Below are 25,939 nucleotides of genomic sequence, written 5' to 3'. Positions count from 1 at the left end.
AGTACGATACCTGTGTCATGACGTGGGCTGTCTGCCATCACAGAAGTTCTCTTGGAAGGCATCGGAAGGGAGGGTTTAGGTCTGCTCTGCATGGCTGCCAGTGCCTGCTGAACAGCTTCTTGGCGGACCTCTGTAATATATGCGCAGTCAAAATTATACATGGATTCACCACAAACTAATCAAGTACTCATCTAGAAAACTGTTAATACTTTAATATCCTTAAACTCTGTGACGACAGTCTGTGACCTGCCACGTGTTGGAAACAACTACAGCACCTGTGAGATCATAATGTTCCGATGATGCGCTTCGTTATTCATAATATTTGTCATAACGAAACTGTTAAGATACTGTAACCGTCGTAGATACTCTGAGCAAATTCTATCACGCTAAGGCTGTGAAAAAAGGTTTAAATTCTTCATGGGAATCTGGCAGTCTGTTAAAAAATGATGCAAGCAAGTGGTTTGCAACACTGTAACATCAGTAACCACATGATACAATTACAGTTTTCTAGAAGAGTATAATACGAACATCTTAAGAAATAAATAAATAAAAATAAATAAAAAATACAAAAAAAAATAAAATGCATAAAACACAAATTTTAAAAATTAACCACTTTTATGAAATAAATAGCTTTCAAAACCGTTGTTCTTTAAAAATGACACCATTTTATTGACGTAAAATTAACTAACTTCACACGCATTTTATATATATATGTGTATATATATATATATATATATATATATATATATATATATATATATATGTATATACATATATATATATATATATATATATATATATTTATATATATATATAAATATATATATATATATATATATATATATATATATATATATATATATATATATATATATATATATATATATATACATATATATATATATATATATATATATATATATATATATATATATATATATATATATATTTATATATATAAATATATAAATATATATATATACACATATATAATTTGTGAATTTACAAATAAAACATTGCATCCCTAAGGAGAGATTTACATTGAAAAGGAAATATTAGTTCCACGTGTTTAGAATTCATATATAGAATAGAAAATTCGAGTATATTTATCGACAGGTATTAATTTTACATAAAAAAAATCCTAAACTATATAGGATGGTACACGAAAAAGAGAAAAAAAAACCTTTTTAATTTTACAAAAAAAGTAAGCACGATCCTTTGACGTTCACACAATGCATGACAGAGGACGGCAGGCAACGTTTGACGTGTTTACTAAGAAAAATTGCAGAAAGAGGAAGAGAAAAAAAAAACACAAGAGTTGCCAGGTAAGGTAATTTTTTTTCCGAAAATAGAAAAACATATATAAATTAGGCGAGTTCGTAAAATCGTAAAATTTGTGTCAATTTAAAGGACATTGGATGAGAAAGTGAAATTAAAGAAATATGGTTATTTAATAAATAAATAAAAAAACAAAAAATATAAGATGAATAAACTATATAAACATTAATTATATAATTATGTCATGATAGTAAATATTGTAACTTTACCTTATTCCATGTTTATTATAAGGGCTTTTCATTTTTAACAATGCAATTCGTTTTACATTTATTCATTGCAGATTAAAATTAATAATAAATAAAATGTGTGTGTGTTTATTTCAAGTGTGAAAAATACTTACATCAAGTGTGTCCAAAAAACTGTTTGTGTTCATTATTGAGTAAGTAAGAATAAATACTGGCTAAATTAGCGTAAAAAGGCGTTGTGGTCGTTATCATTTTAATTTTAAATATGTTACATAAACAGGTACCCTGTTATAATATCCAAGATCCGGTTTGGGCGCGCATCGCGCGTGCCGCCATCTTGCAAAAACCCAACCGAAACACGGGAAAATCTAGTTTTTCAAACGCAAATTAAACGTAACAATTTTTTTAGAGCATAAAATTTCTTACAACTAAAGAAAAAAGTTATATTTTAGGTCTACAAAAAAAATTCAAGCAACTTCTCGTCTCCAATGAAATTTATGAAGCGAGATATTTGGTAAAAATGGATTAAGATTTTGGGCCCCTTTTACGGGTGGTTTTTTCAAGGTGGCTGTGTACGCACATGCGCGGCAAAGTCGCGAATTCACATTTTACAACGAGGGACCGGTCAAAAAAATACGATCACAGATCACTAATTACTCTGATTGCACATGTATTTATTTTGTTTATATTTATTAAGTCAGTTAAAATATGCAAATTACTATGGTCAAAATAAATATAAATGTAATAAACAAACAATATACAGTATAAATTTTAAAAAAAGAGAAGAAAAAAAAACAGGCACGAGTAATTGGATATAGTTTTAAAGTTTGCCCCGATTAACATGCACATAGTACAACTATTAGAAAGAAAAATAAGAAGACAAGCATGCTGGAATAATGTCGAGCATAATATAAAGAACCTCTAATGAACCCAATATTATTTATTAGAATATCCTAAAATAAAGGAAAAAGCCTTACCTGTGTTGCTAGTTTTACGAGTGCCATAATTCCCATTACATTGGAACACATAATAACAATTGTCTTTAATTATACTCCGACCTAGCCGGGAATGTCTATCTCACCGCAAAGGAAAGTGAATCTGCGAGCTTATTACATTCGGCGTACTCGAATGTCGAGTAGCCGCAGAAAGAAGGCACTTTACTTCGGAGGGTTCGCCCCATCAGCCCCTGTTTCTCAAGGTGCGCATCAGCTGCGGCTGAGGAGTGAAATAGAGTACCTCTAATTTGGAGATATAGCGCCTGGACTGCACGAATTCAAATCGCTCGTCGAATTCCGAATGGGTGACATAAGTAACAAAAAGGTATAGGTCACTATTTTCACAAGTAAAAACCGATTCGGAAAATGTCACTTGTACAAACGTTTTCCCCCCGGATCGGTAAAAAATCGACATTTTTGCGCAATCTGAACGAATTCTTATTATCAAATAATGCGAGAACGCAACAAGCGGTGCGCAATCGAGAAATACTCTGGCGTCTAAGGCGACCCGACTACGAAGACTGACCGTTCTGAAATGAATTCTCCTTCGAGAGACCGCTACGTAAATACTAAAGTGGATGAAAAAAAGAGCATTTGTTTATAAACATGATACAGCCAGGTCTGAATACAAAGTAGATACCGAATCTGGGATCAAGCTTAAATATTCTAAAACATCGAAAGTATATCCTTGTTTACCAGGGACGTGCGATATATATTTTTTCATTGTCAAAGGGATAGTGGCAAACATTAAAGGACATAAGACATTTGAACGACATAAATGCGTACCTTCTGTATTGCTTACGGTGTTACAATATGTATTTAATGTATGTACAGTCGCAGTACAACACCATTACCTTTTGTAAACTTACGAGGGTTCAATTTGAATCCCGTTTCATCAATACGATTATTATAGCACCTGACGAAGGAATACAAGAGTTATTAACGGAATAAATGACCTTACATTTATTCTTTGTTTCATCTAAAGTTCGATTCGACTTTCTTCGAAAAACCCACAGTGACACGGTCGCAAATGTCTTTCAACATTAAGAAATTTGCAGACTTCTCACAGCTCACATACATAAATCCTTTAAAAAATCATTGATATTTCTAAGGTAACTAAATACAATCGACGTGTGATATTTTTGAGATATACCTGTTGGTATGTCGACATTTACAGAAACATATTTACAATGTCGTATTTCGAGCGAATTTCTACTAAAGTTATATTGGATATTTGAGTCATTCGTAATGAGGTTCGATGTTTTTTTTTTTTTTTATTCATTTAATATATTTACATTTTTATTTATAACATAATAACATTTGAATCATTTATACATATGTAGAACTTTTATATTTCGATTCGCTGTGCCTCTCCATAAAAGAGTCTGTGTGTGTGTCCATAAAAGAGTGTGCTCTTGTGCTTGGAAAGGGACTTACACTCGTGGTTTAATGTTATATAATAAAAGATATAATAGTTTTTTTAATATATTTTTTTAAAGATTTAAATGTATAGAGCTTTAATTTTTTTCTTGAGGATTTTTATATCATCTATTTTTTTATTTCTTTAGGGAGTTTATTGAAATGTTTGATTGCCAAATATTTGAAGTTTTGCTGAAATTGCTTGGTGTTGCATTTTGGAATAGAAAAATCGTTTGAGAATCTCGATGATAAATTCTTTGTTAAATTTAAATAGTTGTCACCCTTTAGTATTTGAAAAACTGCGGTTTTTTTATAAATGGATTCTATATTTGGGACTTGAAATTTTTTAAATAATAATTTTGTTGATGTGTTTATCATTTTTCCATAAATGTTTTCAAAGCTCGTCTAAATTACTACTATTTTTTTCTATTACTTTCTCAATATTCTTTAAAAGAAAGCTCTCATTAAAAAAAAATAACGTCAATTATTTTTGATAAAATATATCAAATAGCTTTATTTAACACTTTTGTCATAATGGTAAATAATGGTTTTATACTAAGCGCAAAAATGGTTTTCTGCACGATTTTGTTTCGATGAGTCGATATGATTTTGGAAGCTTCACGTGATTCGGATGAAGAAAAATTATTTAGTAATAACATCCATTTTTATTGAAAATACTGTTTTCACTCACATTACAAATAATAAAAATGGCCAACAAAATAATTTGAATATCGAGTATTAGTACATGCGCGACTATTTTCGACAATCTCTGTACAAGACGGATTACTTTTTATCATTTTTAAGACTTTATACGAAAAACAACATTAAAAAATAACGGTCTTAGGAACAAAGTGACCGAACATAACTACAAATATGTGTTTGATAAAAGATGATTAGCTATTTTGGGCTTCAAGAAAAGCGTTATTATGGTTATTTTTACAATGCGTTTTCGAGAGTCGAGTCTGTATGCCTTCTAGATGTCAAATTATTACGACTATACCCCCAGTTACAATGGTAACGGATACGAGGGGTTCTTTTAAGCATCTATGCACGGTACCCCGTTGTTGTTTACCTATTAAAAACTAATATAAACTTAACTTTGTACCGGAGTAATATATCACTCAACACTACCCTAAAAACATCTTTGATGTAAGCCGTAAAGTGCGTAGATGATTTGACGGTGGTATATGTGGTGTCCCATTATTCACATTCATAAATCCTGTCAACATTTACCTCTTTACGTAAAGTCCATACTACAAAACCTACCCTCATTAAACTATATCTGCTTTCGCTATCGTTTATTGACACATGGGTCCAAGAGCGTCAGTAATTTAGTATAAGATGATTTGAAAAAAGACGAGGGAAGTATACAAGGGTAGGGATCGGCCTATACATTTTTTCAGTATGGAGTTTTCCCTATGATTCAGTTTCCAAAATAAGCAGTCGCTTGCGATGCATTCCTTAAATTGTATGCAACACAATGCTGTATAAAACGCAAACTTATAACGGATAGCCGAGGGGTGTATCCTACTGCTTGACATCAGTACGCCCTGGACTCATTTTGGAGAGGCACCCAGTACTTACTCGAATATAGAATATAGGAATACTCGACTTTTATACGCCCATGATTTTCGGCAGACAGGGGGGTAATTTTGCCGCCCAATTAAAATTTTATTTTGGAAGTCAATGCACGTCTTCAGAATAACACTGCGCAATTCGCGGATACAAAGACAAAAACAATTATTGCGAATTCCAAACACGATACGCGCATGAAATCAGAATAACCCGCCATTTGTCTACATCCTTTAAGTGGTTTCCGAGTATAATATATTCTTGGGCCAATTAATAAAATAACAACATGTCACCTCTTCAGGATCGCTATGTGATATCAGTATATTTCGTTAAACGTGACTGGAGTGATAGAAATGAAAATAAAGGATGATCTCTCAGCCAATTTTTTAGTCTTCTACCTGTGATGAATTCTCAATTTATAATTTAATATTATTTTTCGGATGCTTTGATTTAACATATTAAATACAGGTAACTCGCGAGAGTGAAACTGCAACCTACCCGGAGGTAGCATCCCCTAGAGCGAAGGGCGCCTTTTTTGCGCTGGGAGTTACTTTTCAATCTCGTTTTCTCACAGGTGATTGCCTAAATCATATTTTTTACGATAGTTATCGGAATATATTAAATTTTGCGGATTGAACGATCGGGCATTTTGGGTCCATTATGTATGGACGCGTAAAATGTATGGAACCCAATGCGATCTGCGCGATGTAGCGCAGCCTGGTGAGATGCTGTACAGGTATGTCAGGAGATCGGATCCTGGCTAATATGCCTTTACGATGTTTGTACAATAACAGAGGTACCCGACTGCGCGTGTGTTCATTTAGATGAAACTAGAATATTAATAGTTCATCAATAAGTAAGTTAAATCTAAACACGATCTGACCTTGCATAGCTAGTAAAGCAACTTTGAGATAGGTTAATAATCTCTATATGTTAATAATGTGACCAGTCTCGACTCCCGACGCTAGTCAAGGTTATAAATGAAACTTTTGTTTACAATAAAACATAAAAAATACTCGTTTTAAATGTTCAGCACGGTTAAAAGAATTTGTTATTCTACGACTTGTTTTTTTGTTGCTTTTCGGCCCCCGAAAGCAGTGAGAAATATTTGTATTCGCCCCTCAAGTGACATTGTGATATAATTAATAATTAGTAATATTTAATTTCATCGATTGATTCGGCAGTCACTTTGTGCTAATGTCTATTGTGACACATGTTTCGATGTATTCCGCATCATTTCCAAACACCGTATGTGTAGACTTGTATCCTTGGGGCTTTAGTTATTGTCATATTGTTAATTATGGGTTTATCATTATTTTTATATGAATTTCTACGTTATTGTCGTAAATGTGTGATTGTTATCTATTGAATGATTAGCAAACTCTTTTTTATTTCTTCGTGTTTCCTGATTCTTGTTTAGACACAACTCTAAAATTGAGACTTAGCTTCACATACAGCGTTTGAAAATGACGCAGAAAGCGTCGAAATACGTGTCACAATGGATTTTATGAAGTAGTGGAAAAAATGGATATATCGCTCACTCCTTTCAAGAACGTCATAAATCAAAAATCGTCAATTTTCAGATGTGCATGTTTTCGGAATGTCCAGAAAATGTACTATATCCCAACAAAAAAGGCATATTTTTAACATAATATTCACCCGCTACAGGTCAGAAAGTGTTGTTTTTGCATTTTGAAGAAAAGGTTTTGTTTAATGAATTTTTTTAAATATACTAAATATTTTCAAATGGAGAAAAAACCTTCAGGTTTAACCTAAAAAGATCTGTTGCACAGTAAAAAGTTTAATAAGTGGCTTGATATTTATTTTTAATACATTGTATTATATTTTTAAACTTCAAAAATGTTCTCCTGAAAAATCAAGTATTATGATTTATGACGTTCTTGAAAGGAGTGAGCGATATGTTACCACAAAGTGACTGCTGAAACAATCAAAGAACTATAATAGTTTGAATTCGTTTAGCATTTTGCAACGCGGCTGTGGTATATGTTACGTGCGTGAACCACGCCAAAGTATGATATTATATTTAAAATTAATACATATTCAGTGGACATCTCCAATGAAAATGATCAAATGTAGATTGTTCCAAAGGTAAAACAAAGCAAACAAAGACAAGTCACTGATGGACGAAGAAGGGTCTTTATTTCGAGATGTAATAAAATTGATAGAGATAATCTCTAGGATCAGAAGATGGCGGTGGTGATAAAGGGAGTGAAGAGGAGGGGAGTGGACCGGTCGCAGGCTCCCAAGCGGATAGACCGGTTCCTTTACAGAGGCAGGGCAATTTCAGACTTCCATATGCCCAGTGATGGCCCAGTGGACAAATAACAGACTAACAACAATAAAATAAAAACTAACTAACCATCACGCCGCTTCCCCGCAGAGGTAGGCAGAGAGAATCGAATGCCACACCACTCTGTCTTTGCAAACATTCTTCGCCTCTACTACATGCATCTCCTCGTACATACCTGACGATTATTACGACTCCTGACCCGGCCGCTTTCAAGTATTTGACATACCTGATTGTGCCAAGTTTTCCTCGGTCTTCCTCTGCTTCATAAATTTGTTTAACCGTTCTTTCTTCACTCATACGTTTCACATGTCCAAACCATCTCAACACACCAATATAATTTTTATAACACACATGATAGTATTTATAGATAGTTTTTATAGTTACTGGATTAAGAAAAAGTTTTTAAATAAAAAATAAGTCTCCGATTATTTATAAAGTAAGAAACTGACTAACCGTCATGCTGCTTCCCCGCCGGGGTAGGCAGAGAGAATATAACGACTTTCCGATCTATCTTTGAACAAAATCTTCGCCTCTTCCACATTCGTACATCTTATCATACATACAAGCCGATTATTCCGACTCCTGACCTGACCAAGCCCAAGTACTTGAAATACTTGATCACGATCAAGTTTTCCTCGGACGACTGGAAAAAACTTGATAGAATTAACAACCACGTTCGCCTTATAAAAATTTTACTATCCTTTCTTCATTCATTCGATTCACATACGCAAATCATCTCAACACACCTTTCTAAATTTTATCTCAGCCTTGCATTCTTTGCAACTCCATGCTTCACTTCCATTCTGCCTTTATTAATTATTCGATAGTAATTTTATTAATTTAGAAAGCCAATTAGTTTTATTGAATATGTAGTCCGCCTTCGTGGTGTAATGGTCAGCGTGTTTAGCTACCGAGCTGGAGGTCCCGGGTTCGATTCCCAGGGGGGTGAAAATACATATTAGTAATTTTTACACTGTAATATTTTTTTAATATTACCCTGGACTGGTTCAGAAGCGCAAGAGTGATCACCTTGCTTTCATGTAAGTAATGATCAAGAAAACACTGCGTCAATTCGATGCAGTGCCCTGTGCACCATTGGGTGCGGATAAGGGTTATAAGTAAGTAAAGTAAATATGTAGTTGAAAATTTTAATTGTGTTATATCAACCAGTCCGACATTATAAGTCGAACGCGAAGAACTAACCAAAAAGGATCTTGTAAATCCTTGTAAATAAAAAAAAATACAGAGACACATATCCTTGAAAAATAAAGTATATTTAAGTATGGTAACAATATACGAGTATAACACTGTCAGAAAAAAACAGTTATCAGTCTTATGTTTTATCTCATAAGTCTTGGAATAAAATAAAGCATAAAAATAATCTTCCTTTAACGAAACAAAAGCAATATATCAAGCGTCTTCAAGTTCAAGACAAACACCTGATAATATGCATTACACAAACATTTGTATCGTGGATAATTGTAATTTAATAAGTTTTCGACATTGCCAATGTCATATTTTTCATACTATCTTTTCAATAGTTCAAAAGGCCATTTTAAATAATATTAATTGCGTATTGTTTTAAACGATTTGATATTATAATAACAATTTAAATATAACTAACTAACTAACCATGACGCCGCTTCCCCGCAGGGTTAGGCAGAGAGAATAGAGCGCCACACCACTCTGTCCTTGCAAACATTCTTCGCCTCTTCCACGTTCATGCATCTCCTCATACATACCCGCCGATTGTTACGACTCCTAACCTGACTTTCAAGTATTTGGCATACCTGATCGTGCCATGTTTTTCTCGGTCTTCGTCTGCTTCTTTTCCCGCTAACATTCGCCTCATAAATTTGTTTTACCGTTCTTTCCTCACTCATTCGTTCTACATGTCCAAACCATCTCAACACACCTTTCTTAATTTTATCGATAATGCTTATCTCAGCTTAAATATGTAGCACTGAAATACATTAGATTGATAACTTTATTTTTTGACATATCATCAAAGATGTCAAAAAATAATATGAAAATAACTCCTGTAATTGGAGATAATCCAGATTTTGTGAACAAGTATTTAGACATACTCAAAATGTTGTTGATAACTTTCGTTCAATAGTTAAGTTAGCTATTCCATTTTTTGTGTTTACGAGTTATTAGTCCACTGGGTTATTGTCAAACGCCGCGCCCGCAATATTTTTCTCAAATAATTGTGGTTTGGAATTCTAGCCACATTTCACGTCCGTACTTCTTCCAAAGCCCATTAATTGTTCGGAACATCGTTAGAAGGACCTATTCATCAGCTACATTTTCCTTACAGCGGTTACGCAACGTTTAAGTACCTTTTTGCGATGAGCGCTCGCATCTCTCGACTCCCAAATTGGAATACACAGCCCCAGGACGGGAAATTTTGTTACCTAACTTCAAAATTGTAAGATGTTCGAATGATTGATATACGGCACTATTTCGTGCAGGTAATAGTAATCATAATGTAGGCATCAGTCGCTTAATATATTTATGTATCTCAAATAAACTTAATTTATAGGCTGTATTGGCGAAATCATTAGTGGTAATCAGCATTAAGGGAAGACCGAAAGCGGTACAAGCAAACGTTTCTAGGCGATATTACAAGCCAACATATAACTATGTAACTATGTAATTATAATTAGTAACACAGAATGTCAATATGATATGATTGATAAATTAGAAAAATATTGTAACGGCGCAATATTTCTCTCAACTTCAACTATGACCCTAAACGCTGTTATAGGGCAGAGTAGGGGTGTACGCGGGAACCCAACCCTTTTGAGATTGATACAAAGGAGACTGAATACACTTGTTCTTGTACTGTCATAGCGACTTGAAACTGACTGATTTTTAATTGAGTTATAATTACCGATCCATAAGCTGTAATAATACTATAAACGTATTGATTTTTGAACTAAAGGTTAGTTTAAACAGACACCTTAGCGCTTCCCACGAGTAGAACAAACTCTAAACAAAGTTTCTATATTCATCGTTCATCAAAATTGGTCAACGATGAATATGGGAATTTTCTACTCGACATGCCAGCACTAAGATCGCTTACATAGTAAGTCGATATAAGTCGATATTCATATCGTGGTGTGTCCCTATTTTCACATAATTTGTCTTTGACTTGAGTATTTGATCTTTCCCTTTTCCCCTTTTCCCCTTTTCCCCTTTTACTCCCGTCCCTCTTCCAGGTATTTATTTTAAATAACAAATGTGAAATTTTGTAACTGGAATGGTGCAAATACCTGTTTCGTGTTACTCGTTAATGTAAGTGGATTTATGTAACAGTTCTGTTGGATTTCCAAATAAAATAAAATAAAATTAAAATTAAAATTAGTGGGGAATGTTTGGTGACTTCATATGGAGGCGAAACTAACTACAACATTCATGAACAGTTTTAACATTCAATACATAAAACTAAAACAGTGAACAATTATTATATTTAGAATTTCCAAATTAAGTTTGTAATCAAAAGCCCGTTAGTGTAATTAATCAGCAAACAACAAAAGCGTGTTTTATTGAGTGAACTGAACACTTTTTAGCCAACAATTTTTTTAAAGAATTTCAATTTTAAGAGTTCATAAAAACATCTCTTTTGAAAACATCAAGTTATGAAATGAGTTCTGTACCATAAGAACCGCTTTTAAATTTCATAATTTACAAGAAAAATACAAAAATTCATACTCGCTACATTCTTGGAGAAATAACCCGAGTACAAAAAAGGGAAAACAACAAACTTTTCCTCAGGAATTATTAGTTAACAGCTTTTTTCAAAATATGAAGATTAATAGCGATTTAACTAACCAACTAACTAACTAACTAACCATCACGCCGCTTCCCCCTGAAGGGTAGGCAGAGATAATAAAACGCCACGCCAGTCTGTCTAGGCAAACTTTCTTCGCCTCTTCCATATTCATGCATCTCCTCATACATACCCGCCGCTTATTTCGACTCCTGACCTGACCACTTTCAGGTATTAGACATACATGACCATGTCAAGTTTTTCTCGGTCATCGTCTGCTCCTTTTTCCAACTACATTTGCTTCATAAATTCGTATTACCGTTCTTTCCTCACTCATTCATTCCACACGTCTAAACCATCTCAACAAACCTTTCTCAATTTTATCCATAATCTCAGCCATGAACTGTTTCCTTATTTCACCATTCTAACATCTGTCATACATTTGCCGCACATTATAACGATTTAATACATTTATTCCTTTAATCGCCGCTAGTGGATTCTTCATCTCAAGAGGCTGTCACATCATCCGATGTATGTATCTACAATAGTTTAATTGGACACGCGATTACTTAATAATTCGCTCACTCCTTTCAAGAACGTCATAAATCAAAAATCGTCAATTTTAAGTTGTGCATGTTTTCGGAATGTCCAGAAAATGTACTATATCCCAGCAAAAGAGGCATATTTTAAACTTAATATTTACCCGCTACAGGTCAGAAAGTGTTGTTTTTGCATTTTGAAGAAAAGGTATAGTTTAATTATTTTTTTGAATAAACTAAATATTTTTCAAATGGAGAAAAAACCTTCAGGTTTTACCTAAAAAGATCTGTTGCACAGTAAAAAGTTCAATAATTGGCTTGATATTTATTTTTAATACTTTGTATTATATTTTTAAACATAAAAAAAGTTCTCCTGAAAAATCAAGTTTTTTTTATTTATGACGTTCTTGAAAGGAGTGAGCGAATTGTTGTGTTGTGGATAAGACAAAGCCGGAGAAAAAAAATTGTAGTAAAAAAATGTAACAAATGTAAAATATCCAGTAACACAGCTAGTTACCTCCGAACGAGATAAAATATTTCGTATCTGTATTAAACTGATTTGACCCTGAGAAGAAAGAACGATAATGCCACCATGGGCATGAGGTCGTAGGCCAATTGTTCCAAGTAGCCTTGGCCAATCTAGACACTATTTCGTGTAATGTGTGTCTATGTGTAAAATAATATACATTGTATGGTGTCAAATTTTATCCTTTATTACCTACATTATTTTTGACATCTCAACATAGACGAAGAAGAATATGGAAGTCTGGGCATTTGCAGGGATTACGACCGTCATAGGCTGGTTTCATGCTTGACAACCACACTACTAAAAAAATTGTAACTTCAAGATTTATTGATCAAACCAGAAAAACAGTATGCGAAAGTTCATTAGAGATATCTATGGCGGATTTTTTAAGGAAAGCTTCTATAAAGCAAAAACTTTTTCATTTGTATGCGAGTTCCGAATTTCGGATTATATTCACATATTTGAGAAACATCATTTTCAGTTTTTACTTACGCTTACCATATAATATGACCACTTAATTTAATTAAAGTCTTGTAAATGCCCAGACTTCCATATTCTTCTTTATCTATGTTGAGATGTTAAAAATAACTCCTAATTGGAGATGATACAATTTTTTTTATTAAGATTAAACCTAATTGTTGATAAATTCTAGTATATTGTATACGTGTGGCATAAAAAAGAATATATATTTATATATATATATATATATATACATATATATATATATATATATATATATATATATATATATATATACATATATATATATATATATATATATATATATATATATATATATATATATATATATATATATACATATATATATATATTTTATATATATATATATATATATATATATATATATATATATATATATATATATATATATATATATATATATATATATATATATATATACAGTGAAACCTCTATCTATCGTTTTTAAAGGGACCTATTAAAATAAACTATGAATGCGGGAAAACAATGAATGCGGGATTAAGAGGTCAATACGCAAATAGATACGACCGAGTAAAGATACCGTCCTCCCAATCTGCATAACCTTTCGTAGGCTGAAATTGTAAGAAGAATACATGTTTCAGATGCAAATGTATTTATTTAAAAAAAATACAAACCTGAATAGAATTTTGAAAAATACTTTAGTTTTTTAAATGTTTTATTTTCGTAAGTCAATAGTATATTTTCGGCTTCTGGTATCGGTTACACAAGCTTTCGATAGTTTCTATCCCATACGTTGCCGTTGAATGTAAGAAAATAGGAAATAATGTAAAAAAAACAGACAAAATGTATCAAATATACAGCTTAATTCGAACGATAAATGCGGTAAATGGTGATAGAGAAACGATCGATGCCGATTAGTTTAGTATGAAATTAAGTCGGTATAGAAGAAATAAACGACACATCCGGGAAAACGATTATTCGAGGAACGATAGATAGAGGTTTGACTGTATATATATTTATATTCTTCTCAACACCATATGTTTTTTTTGGATTTTTTTTTGCATTACAAAAACGGTACTTTCAGCAAAAAATCAATTACCTCAAATGTTACCTGAATTTAAAGAAAATTAAGTTGTGAGCATCATTATCGACACATTGTACAATTCTTCATTGAACGATCTCATAATTGCAAAGTATAATATCTATACTTTGGGGTTTCTCGTGTCTCAGCCCCCTCTAAGAAAATTTACCCGATAAATCGTCGCGTATTCATTACACAAAGTGATGAATATAATAAATGAACAATACTTAAAAAAAATACACTAAGAGCAGTGAGAAACTTTGTAGATAGGCGGTGTTATTTATTGTAGGTAATATATACAACCATGACAAGTGCTCCGCAGACGGAATGAGAGTCTGTGTGATGTAGCCGAGCTAGAACTCCAAACTAAATACTTTTAAAAAAGTTGCCTAATTTAGATTTACAGGAATTATTCAAACAGAGACAGGGGTCAGACACGATCAGAGATTAAAAATATATTAAAGATATGTAAAAGTAATGATTTTTTCACTCTAATATTTATTTAATATTACCCTGGACTGGTACCTGAAGTGGATGGCTGATCACCTTTCCTTCATGTGTTAACGATCAAGATAACACTGCGTTCATATGATGCAGTGCCCTATGTACCATTGGGGTGCGAATAAGGGTTTTGAAGAAACTTAATGAAATTGCTATTGTTTGCAGTAAAATGAATGCTTGTAACTAGTTGAATGGTAACTCGATAACCGACACCTAATAATAGCACGGGTATCTCATTTAACAGCTGTAGACACATAAATTGAATAATTTGTTCATTATTATATGGATTTTTAAACTCGACCAATTTAACGTCAATTATATCAGTTTTAAGAATAATGAATAAAAATAAACGAATATATTTTAATAAAATAAGCACCATTAGTTGGCGAGAAATCACTACGTGTATAATAATATAATGACTTTTACCTAAAGTGGACCACACATTCATACATTTTCTTAGTACACACAATACCCAGAGGCGTGCATTCTATATAGACAAAAAAGCAGTGCCTACCTTAGATTACTCACGTTCCATATAGAAACACGACCAGTGCCTACTATGCCTTATCCTTACCCAACCCCTGATTAAAAACTCTGCACGCCACTGACAATACCCATCCACTTAGTCTGAGGAACAAACATTTCGCTAACCGTCACGCCGCTTTTTGCAGGAGTAGGCAGAGAGAATAGAACGCGACACCAATCTGTTTTTGCACATAATCTTTGCCTCGTCCACATTTATATATCTTCTCATACATACACGCCGATTATTCCAACTCCTGGCTTGACCACATCAGAGTATTCGAAATACTTGACCACGCCAGGCTTTCCTCGATCTTCCTGTTTCTATTACCAACCACATTCGCCTAATAGATTTGTTTATCTATTCATTCTTCACTAATTACATTTACATGCCCAAACCATCTAAACACACCTTTCTTAATTTGATCGATAATGCTTATCTCAGCCTTGCATTCTTTCCTTATATCACCATTCGAACGTCTATCATATAACGTTTTGCCGCATACGTGGTTCTCTTGACTAACTGTCGTAACTGACATATTTTCGAAATTAAAAAATAATGTTTTCTTTTCAATAATTAAGACGACCCTAAAACCGTAATTATAGGTATTACGTGTTACAAATAAAGTGTATTATGGGAAATTACGAGTAGGCGCCTGAAAAACGAATTTATGGAATCCCTTATTACTCTGTACGTACGCAGTTTGTGCAGTATTGTATAAAAAAATGAGCATTAAGGATTGTTTAGGGATTTTTTAAATTTAAGTATTGCGCGCAAAGCAGCGACTGAAACAAAGAACCTACGAAAGCCAATTGCCGCGAGTAAATCTGATGTTTAACTGCCATCAATCATTCAAACGTGAAAATAAAGTTCAATAAACATGACGCGGTAAGCGCGTACTTAAGCTGATGTTTGAGTTATTACAACGCAATACAGAGATACGTAGCTTGACAATTCACATTACGTGTGTGTATGTATGTACGTACTCGTAATTTATTGCATGTTTGTCGTCTGACCAGAAAACGAGTGGAAATTCCGCATATTTTGAATGACCGAGTTGTCGGTTCAAATACAAACTATATCGACATTTATCGCCTTCCCCAGTTGTCCCCAACTCTCGGTCTGTGGATCAAATGATACCGGACTGTCTGAGGCCCAGCTAGGTGCACGATCTTTGCTTTTAAAAGAGTTCGAGCGGTAATCCCAACCACAAAAGACCCACAAACTGGTAAGAAATGGACCTGCTGTCCATTTATCAACAAACCAGACGAAACTAGCATGTCTGTGCAAGAAGATGATCAAATGCTGGAGATTTTAAATGACGGCAGCCTTTAAACTACGTTCGCGACAATAATTCTGCCGGTGTTCTGGATTATAGTCATGGCGGTTTACCTTGAGATTGCCACCACAGCACTCAAATCTTTATTGCTATTTCCGACATCTTATCAATAAGAAGCAAACTCTATGCAGTGATAGCGACCAAAACAAAATATCGGAATAAACTGGACATAAGCAATAAACTTCGAGTCTCATTGTCTACTATTATCCCCCAGATGAAACCGTCTCGTTGCAAAGAAACGAGCTCGGGGTTCTTATTCATTAAGCGTTTTAGTGTTCAAATGTTAAATCACTTTATATTAATTTATGGTGAAACCAAATGAAATTTTTAAGGCATCTTTAAATCAAACATTTTTTTAATTATTCGATCAAAAGAATATGAACTATGAACAACCAACGCCCCCTTTAGCGGGCCGCGGTAAAATTATCAAACGTTGGTAAAAATGTTAGGGACCTCTGGCCAACGCAACGGCGCGGCGGAGCGGGGAAAGAAAAGCGGAGAATTCCACGGCACCATGGCGGCATCGCCACCCTGGGCGGGTGAGAGTGCACCGGGTAGCTTTTACGGGCCGGTGGAGTTGTCATTTACAGTCGACGTCGCAGTCTGTACCTTACAGTAATTTTAACCATGCACAACACGGTTGTCCAAACTTAAAACACAGCAAGGGATATTTTTTTGCAGTACGTTTTTTTGCATTTTTGGACTAAATAGAATCTACTTCGTCCAAAAAAGCTAAAAAACGTACTACAAAAAAATGTCCCTTACTGTGTTTTGAGTTTCGACAGCCGATACACCCCGAGTAACAAAACACAAAATGTAAATAAGATTACGTAGAAGTGTTAGATGAAAATATTATTCATTATTTCGCATACTTTAAATATACCACCACCACCACAAACGTTATGAAATAAATAACATCTAATGTTTAAAAATAGCTACGAAGAAATAAGAACAAGATGGAAGTATTCGTCAACGATTGACTCGTTACAATTTGAATACTGATAATAAAACACGGAAAAATAGTAAACAACGTTAACTAGTTAAGAGGTCCGTATTGTACATAAAGGGATATTTGAAAGAGAAGTGCCAACTTTCACGAGAAGAATGAGAATAAATGGGTGGCGTTTGGGAGAAGCCATGAAGGGGCAGATGTTGCGTGAGTTGCTGCAAAGCGAGAAGAGTCTAGGAGAAGTATAGCGGAGTATATGTATATAGGGAGTCGGGCTCCCGGGGGTGAGACTAGGTGAGGAGGTAGACTAGAGACCGAAGCCGCCACCATGCTCTCGTCCGCAGGGCGTGATAGCGTACCTGAGTGGTAGCGCGTCTCGTTCCTCGTCAGGCGCCTGTTCCCGCGGCTGCGCAGCGCGGAGCCTGCTCCGCCGGGACTCGCCGCGCCGCCCTTGCCGGACCGCGAACCTGCTCCCGACACGTGCAACACAAACATACACAACTCAACACACGACTCGACCGCTGGCCGCCTACCCCGCGCAAACACGCGCGCCGCGTCAACTCGTCGTCACAAACAATAATACAATACAACTGAAAGACAAAAACAAGTACATCTGGCAAATCAAAGATACAACACAAAAAATACTGCATATTTACTCATTGCGTTGGGAGGTAGGTAAGTACCAAAATGTGATAATTACTGTCAAAGGGATTTATCGCCACTCCAAAACCGAGAGGTGAAAATTGTTTCAAGTATACGAAGGGTGGAGTGCATCCACTTCACGACATTTGGTACGCGTTAAATAATAGTCTTAAAATAAGAGATGTGACGTATTCACACGATCGAGCACCAGAGCTTAGTATAATTGTACTATTAATTTATTCGTGAACATGTCAAGCATCGAGGTAAGTATTGGACTAATATGAATATAATTTGAATATAATCCCATGATATATCAAAATGAAAATCCCATTAAAATGTACTCGTAGGTATATACGGCAATTAAGAAAGTAATGAATAAAGACGGTACTTAATTCGTCAGAGTAAGATATTTTACGTGTGTTATAATACTACCGAGATGTGTGAAATGTTACACGTATCTATCAATCTACCACACATTGCTCGTTACTTTTAAAGGTTTGTTTGATTTACGTAACATATTTACTACAAATATTTCAAGCGTCAAAAATACTGGACTGATGAATATTTTTTAAAGTATGTTCGGTGAATAGAAATAATTGAAAGGATTATAATTTATGTTAGCTGTATTATAATTCAGCTTTATAAGACAGTGACGAACTTCGCAATGAGGTTCGGATGACTTGTTTTTTTTCTACTTCCTGTGTAAATTAAAATAAAAAACAAGATAAATAAATAATTTAAAAAAAATCAGCACAAAATAAAACTAAAATTTCAAGTTAATAATATTTTTTATGTGTGGTATAACAGTTTTCCAATTTATCTAAATGTAATGTAGATGGTAAATTATATTATTCTTATTAATTATTAAGACAAATAAAATAATGAATTGATAAGGACGAATAAAATGTGAAACCAACGTTGGATTATAACGGTCATGAAAACCAAATACAATTCACTACATGGAAATATACGATGAATAAACTTTTTATTGCATATTTCACTAGAGAAACATGAAAAATATTCAAAGGTATATTTGATTACTCGTTTTACGGAGTAAAAATACGTCTAACAATGAGAAAATAATAATACAAGAGAAGCCGACGAAGTTTAAAGGTATATGCAATTTCGATTTCAGTGTATATACACATGATTTTTTGATTAGGTTAAAATTTTAATCAATCATTACCCTTAATTAAGGGTGATGGTTGACGACGAAAATTTTAGCATATACGGCATATTATTAGTAAATTTATTACAATTAATACATTATTAAAGCAACAAGAGGGGAAAAATATTCTGAAATATAACTATCCGAAACTGTAAACATTGTCTCAGTGGGATTATATTTATTAGTTGACGCAATGCTTATTTAAAAAAAAGACTCACGTATGGGGTTTGTCCATAGCGCTGATTTACAAGAGCCCACACTTGACAAAATTATGTGTTCAATAAAGCTTACGGATTTAAAACAAATTTGGATAGTAAAATATGAACAAACTCACGAATATTTATGAAACAAAAATAGGATGAACTCTCAAGTGCTTCCAGACGTGGATTCCCTATTATATCAAGTAGTTAACTCGAAGAGAATCGCGTCTCTAGCAGTAAGGCAACTAGTGTTCTGCAGCAAGTAACGTGTGAGGCGGTACTTACTACACGTTAGCCAGGTGCCAACAGCATTACCCTAAGGTACAGTAATTAGTGAGTCGCGAGAAGCTTTTTGAAGACACGCTAATGTCGACAACGCCAGCGTACACTTTCGTCGATAGTAAGGAACCGAATTTACTTAAGAGTAATGAAAAACCTTAGATGCGAATGACGATTTAGTATGATTTCAATCTACTTATAACGAAGAACAAGAACAAGACTAGGAGAATTACGAGTATGCAACTATCTAGCGTGTTGGCTAACACAGCAGTAAATGACAAAATACTCGATACAGGTACGTGTGTTGAAAGGATTGTACGGGTTATGATACATCATATGAATTAGCATACATCTGAATTGATTAACGATTAAAAGCCACGGCGAAATGGGTGCGGAATATTAGGTAACCATGTTGATTTGCTTTGCATGAAAGGTCCGCATTCGGTATTCAGTTCCGTTTTATAATAATTGTTGCGTTTTAATGGCAAGCCGAGTAAAACAAATTTTACCCTGGGACTGTTCATCGTGTTCGTTTATTGAATACATATTTATACAAGATTCTTTAGTGTGCATGGTACCACGAATCATCGCGGAACAGGACACAAAACGTGTCGTATCTACTACTTGAGTATGAATAATGATGTGACAAAAAGCGTTTGTTGGAATGGAATAATAACAAATGATAAAAACGTGATGTAGAAGGTTTTGAGCGACAAAAAAGCTTTTAGGATAACGAGCAGTTTATTTATTATGTGTGGAAAGAACTTGTAGTGTCGTAATAATGTTTGCTTTGTGGATGATACTAACAAATATAATATCACAGTATGTATTTTAGAAATGGTGATAGGCTCATTGGATTCCTCCAAATACATTTTTTGCGATATCGCGGATCCGTTACCTATTTGTGGGAATGTCAAAACATCTCCTTTGAACGGCAACAAATATTTCCATCCAACTCACTGACACATCTCTAGGAATCACATTACTAGCATGATCCTAAGCGTGCACTATGATTGAATACATTTCAATTAATGCCTTCGCTATTGTGCGCATTGATTACTTTGTTTTGTGAGCGGAAAAGTAGAGAGTGGGTTCGTTAATACTGCAAACTGGTGACCTCACTCTACGTCTCTAAATACAAACGAGACAAAATCCGGTACCTACACGAAGTACTATAGGTATATGTTTAGCCGCGCTATACACAGCTGGAGACCCGCTGATAAAATAAAGTATTTGTTTAAGAAAAGATTTAACGAAAAAATAGCAAGGATTACACGATGAGAAGCGTGCAAATGTGTCAAGAAAGCATGCGCAGGTATGTGTCGCGCACTAAGGAATACTCACCACACTAGTCGCATCTATCAACATTGGGTGTTACTAGTTATTACCTACACGTGCTTTAAAATGGTCTTAAATAATAAAATCATAAGTAATAACTTCAATCAGGGACTTGTAGTCTACTGGCATGCGTACAAAGAAGGACACGATGCTTTGCAAAACGTCGATAATTTTACTAAGGTACAAACATGATATTGAGACGGCTAGTGTTCTCGTGCTTCATCAGTTGCACAAACGATGTTCAGATTGAGCGGGTCGAATAGTCGACCCTGTCAAGTGGCTCGAGCTGCGTCCACTGATGATTGCATCAGAAGAGTGCATCGAGGAAGAAGCTCGTTTCTAATAATTTGCCCACCGCGTGAGATTTAGAATCGAATTGATTGGAAGCATCGCGGGCGTAGGAATATTCTGAATATCGTTTGAGTGCAGCTGACGCTGAGTGCAAGATCGCCGCGACGCCGGGTACCTGAGTGGTATCTCTTCTCGTTGTGCGTGACGCGGTGCTGAGCGCGACGCGCGCGCGCCTGCAGGCGGGCCCCGGCCGCGCCGCCGGTCGCCTCGCCGCCCGCGCCGCCCGACGCGCCGCCGCCCGCTGCAGACAGGACACGACACGACACTTATCGACACTGTGCAGGGCCTCGTTATCCGCGCGGTACTCTACCGCCACTGAGGGATGTACTCTACGCCCTTTGTTTGTGTCGACGCCGGCTAATCCTCAAAACCTTCGCTCTTTCTTCTTTATTTTTTAAAATGTCGTTTGAAACTTTACAAATGCAAAGCGAAAATTTACCGGATATACAAAACATTTGTAAAAACCTCGTGAAGTCGAATCCCCCGAATCACATGCAGCTTTATTATCACATACTTGAACTTTCCATGCGGCGCAATAGAATTAGTACCTAAAGTTTACTATCTACCGACATAGTTATAACAATAATTATAAACCTCAAATATTATATACAATAGTATTTAGTGTGTTAAAAGTCTCTAAAAACATAATAATTCAGACTAATTAATTAGTTATCATCAGCGTTCGCCTCAAAATACAATGCGAAAACGTGTTTTCGTTTAATCTCTTATCAAATCTTATCTTTAAATAAATGCGCGGTAATAGACTCGAATGCAGATACATAATTGGTAATAAATATGTATTTGCAGAAACTCCTGATTCGTATCGATACATGAGCGAAGATGATTCGACACAGATTAGGAACATAACTTCGGTTTTAAATAATCACACATTTAATACAGGGTTTTAAATATGATATCTATGCGTGTAGATACAACAATTCATTTGGGTACCATTTTTATGTAAAATCATAGCATATTATTTAATATTAAATCATCAAATACTCGTTATAAGTAAAAAAAATATCATGGACATTGTAAATGGTAGGTTACAATAAACACTTCCGAATAAATTAATAACAGCTGAGAAAGTTCTGCGGGTTTGTTTTTAAATTAGTTTCTGCGAAACCTAGTCCAAATATCGTATTACGAAATAAAGCTCAGCAATGTTACCTTTAAATAAGCCTTACCACGAACCAGTCGGATGAATTTCCGTTATTTTGTGCATGTAGTGGGGGTAAAAGCTCATGTAGTCAATTATTTTCCAGTGGTAATATAAATATTTCAATGGGAGATGATTGGTGATGTTAGGTGAATTTTGCTAATAGCAACGACTAAACCCTCTCGGACAGGTCATATGTGAGATAAATCAATAAAAAACTAAGCGTATATATATATATATATATATATATATATATATATATATATATATATATATATATATATATATATATATATATATATATATATATATATATATATATATATATATATATATATATAGTGTTTAAATATTCATGTTCGACAGAACAGATACAGACAATAGTTGAAAGAGTGAAATTGCCCAATTACTGAGTAATAACAATTCATTTAGAGGGCAATTATCAACCAATTGTTTCATAATTAGCTTGACGCATTACTTTGAGCGGCGCGGTATTCATCTCTTTAGCTTGCAACAGACTATAAATTTAGACCAGCGATGCGTCAAATTATTAAAGCATAATTCAAAGATTTTATAGAAAAAACGTTACACTGGAACATGTAATAAAGCATTTGACTTTATATCTGATTTGGCCGGTAACTCACTAACTGTAACGAACGGTAACTGTCGATTAAGACAGCTGAAACGCCAGTGTCCGCAGAAAAAGACATTTTGTATCGAAACTGCTGAATGCCCTACTACGGCGGCTTGAAACAGTGGACCTAGACTGCTTGTTTCTAGCTTTAAAGGAGAATCTCTTTTTTTTCTAAGCATGATAAAAATGTTCTTGTTTTGTGCAACAATTTACACTATACCGCAGCGGAAACTGAATCCGCGGTTCCATGGGCAGAATTTGACAACATTAAATTTTCAGCTGTCGGCCGACGCCATTGATTTTTCTTCCTGCGCGGAGGACAGCGAATGCAAATAATGTCTGTTATTTTTTGACATTTCATCAAAGATGAAGAAGAATATGGAAGTCTGGGCATTTACGGGGCTTACGACCGTCATAGGCTGGTTTAAGTGATCACTTTACACACGTGTAACATTCACCAATTCTACCCATTATTGACAGCCACACTACTCGAATTCTCGGAAGATCTATATATATGAACCAATTTAGAAACTTTGTTCTTGAATCACTAGAACTTCACTAGAGACATCTATTGGTGAGATGTAAAGAAGCTTTTTTATTAAGCAGAAACTCTTATATTAGTATGTGAGATCCGAATCCCGGATTATAATCACACACATGAGAAACGCCAGAAAATACCATTTTCATTTTTATTATTAAGCTTATAATTTGACCAGATAATTTATTTACAACATTTTGAGTGTGTCCAAATACTTGTTCACAAAATCTGGATTATCTCCAATTACAGGAGATAATCATATTATTATATTGTTATTTTCATATTATTAATTTTCAATTAATAATATGAAAATAACTCCTGTAATTGGAGATAATCCAGATTTTGTGAACAAGTATTTGGACACACTCAAAATGTTGCAAATAATGTCTGTTGTGACCGAAGTCAGCTTTACGCTGACATTGTCACATTGTGCAAAAGATTTTAAAAATTTAGATTGTATCTAATGGTTAAGAAATTATAATATATTGTATACGTGAGGCATAAAAATTAATATATAAATATAAGAATAATATTTTAACAAGGAAGCCTCAGCCTCCGTTGTGTAATGGTCAGCACGCTTGGCTACCGTTCTGGAGGTCCCGGGTTCGATTCCCAGGGAGGGTCAAATAAATATTAGTGATTTTTTCACTCTAATATTTTTTCAATATTACCATGGACTGGTACCTGAAGCGGAGGGCTGATCACCTTTCCTTCGTGTGTTAACGATCAAGATAACACTGTGTTTGTATAATGCAGTGCCCTATGCACCATTGGGGTGCGGATAAGGGTTTGAATTAAAAAAATATATTTTCCTTCATAAAAAAAATATTTTATAATAGCTTTTGCTATTTTTACATTATTTTGAATTTCTAATGACGGGCACATATGAAAATGTATTAACACATATTTGATAATTTTCTACAGTTAAATGATAAAGGGGGGTGGGGGTGAAATGTGGACTGTTTTCAAGACACCCTATATATAATAAACCGAACATGTTAGTATTTGGATTGGATAATACAAACTAACAAATAATTATTTTACATTTTTACAAAAATTCAGGTTAGATGTCGAATTTTATTTCGATATCTGAAACTCAAAAAAGGTATGCTTCCTTAAAATAAATCACTTAAGAGTAAGAGCGAACTTCAGACGCTCATATCTTAATAACTGAAGACTTTATTGAAGTGTAATTTGTAAATAGATAGCTATTCAAAAATAAGTAAATATGAGTTTTCCAAATTCATCTTTTTGTGATTAAATTAAAGATAAAGGGCGCGTATAGCTTTTTTGTTAATACAATGTGACAATTCATTGAAATATTTCAATTACCAGAAAAATTGTAAAAATGGACTAATTAAAAAAAAAGATCGCCCGGCACTTATTTTTTGTCGGGAAAGTAAAATCCATTTTTAATTATTAATATTTCCTGTTATGCGATTCAAGGATTTAGAGAGTTATCTCTTTATTATGTATATGTACAAAAACAATATTGACACGTTAATGCAATACGATTAGCACACGTATTTTACGTCATAGTTTTCATTGATTTGCCAGGGATAAGAAGGCTAAAGCAGGATTGGGAGGATGAACCGAGAATATACCTGGATGTTGGTGTTTCGGAACATAAGGGCTGAGCAGTCTCGTCCTTTTCTTTTCATAACCCTTCTGTGTGATGTCACCTAAAACAAAACAAAAATGTACCATTAATACACATGTACATTAACAAAATATATCAAGGAATAGAAAAGAAAATTTGTAATGGTAACAAGTACGAATCATAAGTAAACGACGTAAGAGTAAAAATAGATTATCTAGAGCAGAGGTGTCAAACTCAAAGGCACCAAGGGCCTCATAAGGTATTTTGGGTACGCCGGCAGGCCGCATCAAAGTTTCATTTTCATTTTTATCTAGGTTGAATTGAATTATTTATTATCAAAGGTAGTCACACGAGGTACAGTCAACTTAATGATTTTGTAAAAGAATATCATATGTTCCCATACAAAAAATTATTTCAATGAAGAATTAAAATAAATGAAAAATATAACCGCGGGTATCCGCGGGCCGCAAAAAAATTCTCGCGGGCCACATGCGGCCCGCAGGCCGCGAGTTGAC

The 25,939-nt window shown here is 34.3% G+C and overlaps 1 protein-coding gene across 10 annotated transcripts in view; it reads right to left on the bottom strand.

Annotated features, from left to right (window-relative positions):
• The window catches only part of DIP2 (disco-interacting protein 2), a 120,597-nt gene that overhangs the window by 22,861 nt on the left and 71,797 nt on the right, over positions 1-25,939 (bottom strand). For 7 of the 10 annotated variants that reach the window (XM_088272718.1, XM_088272723.1, XM_088272719.1 and 4 more), the window contains 3 exons: positions 25,429-25,506; positions 17,875-17,982; positions 11-130 (listed from right to left, as the gene is read on the bottom strand). In XM_088272718.1, coding sequence (XP_088128844.1) covers positions 11-130; positions 17,875-17,982; positions 25,429-25,506 — 306 coding nt within the window. Of the gene's footprint in view, positions 1-10; positions 131-2,500; positions 3,042-17,874; positions 17,983-25,428; positions 25,507-25,939 lie in introns of those variants that run through there. The other 3 variants (XM_088272721.1, XM_088272717.1, XM_088272722.1) reach the window with 2 other exon arrangements.

The sequence above is a fragment of the Brachycentrus maculatus genome, unplaced genomic scaffold (genome assembly GCF_059751285.1).
Source record: "Brachycentrus maculatus isolate JH-2025_06_01 unplaced genomic scaffold, ASM5975128v1 h1tg000518l, whole genome shotgun sequence".
NCBI lineage: Eukaryota > Metazoa > Arthropoda > Insecta > Trichoptera > Brachycentridae > Brachycentrus > Brachycentrus maculatus.
This window is presented reverse-complemented; position numbering and strand designations above follow the sequence as displayed.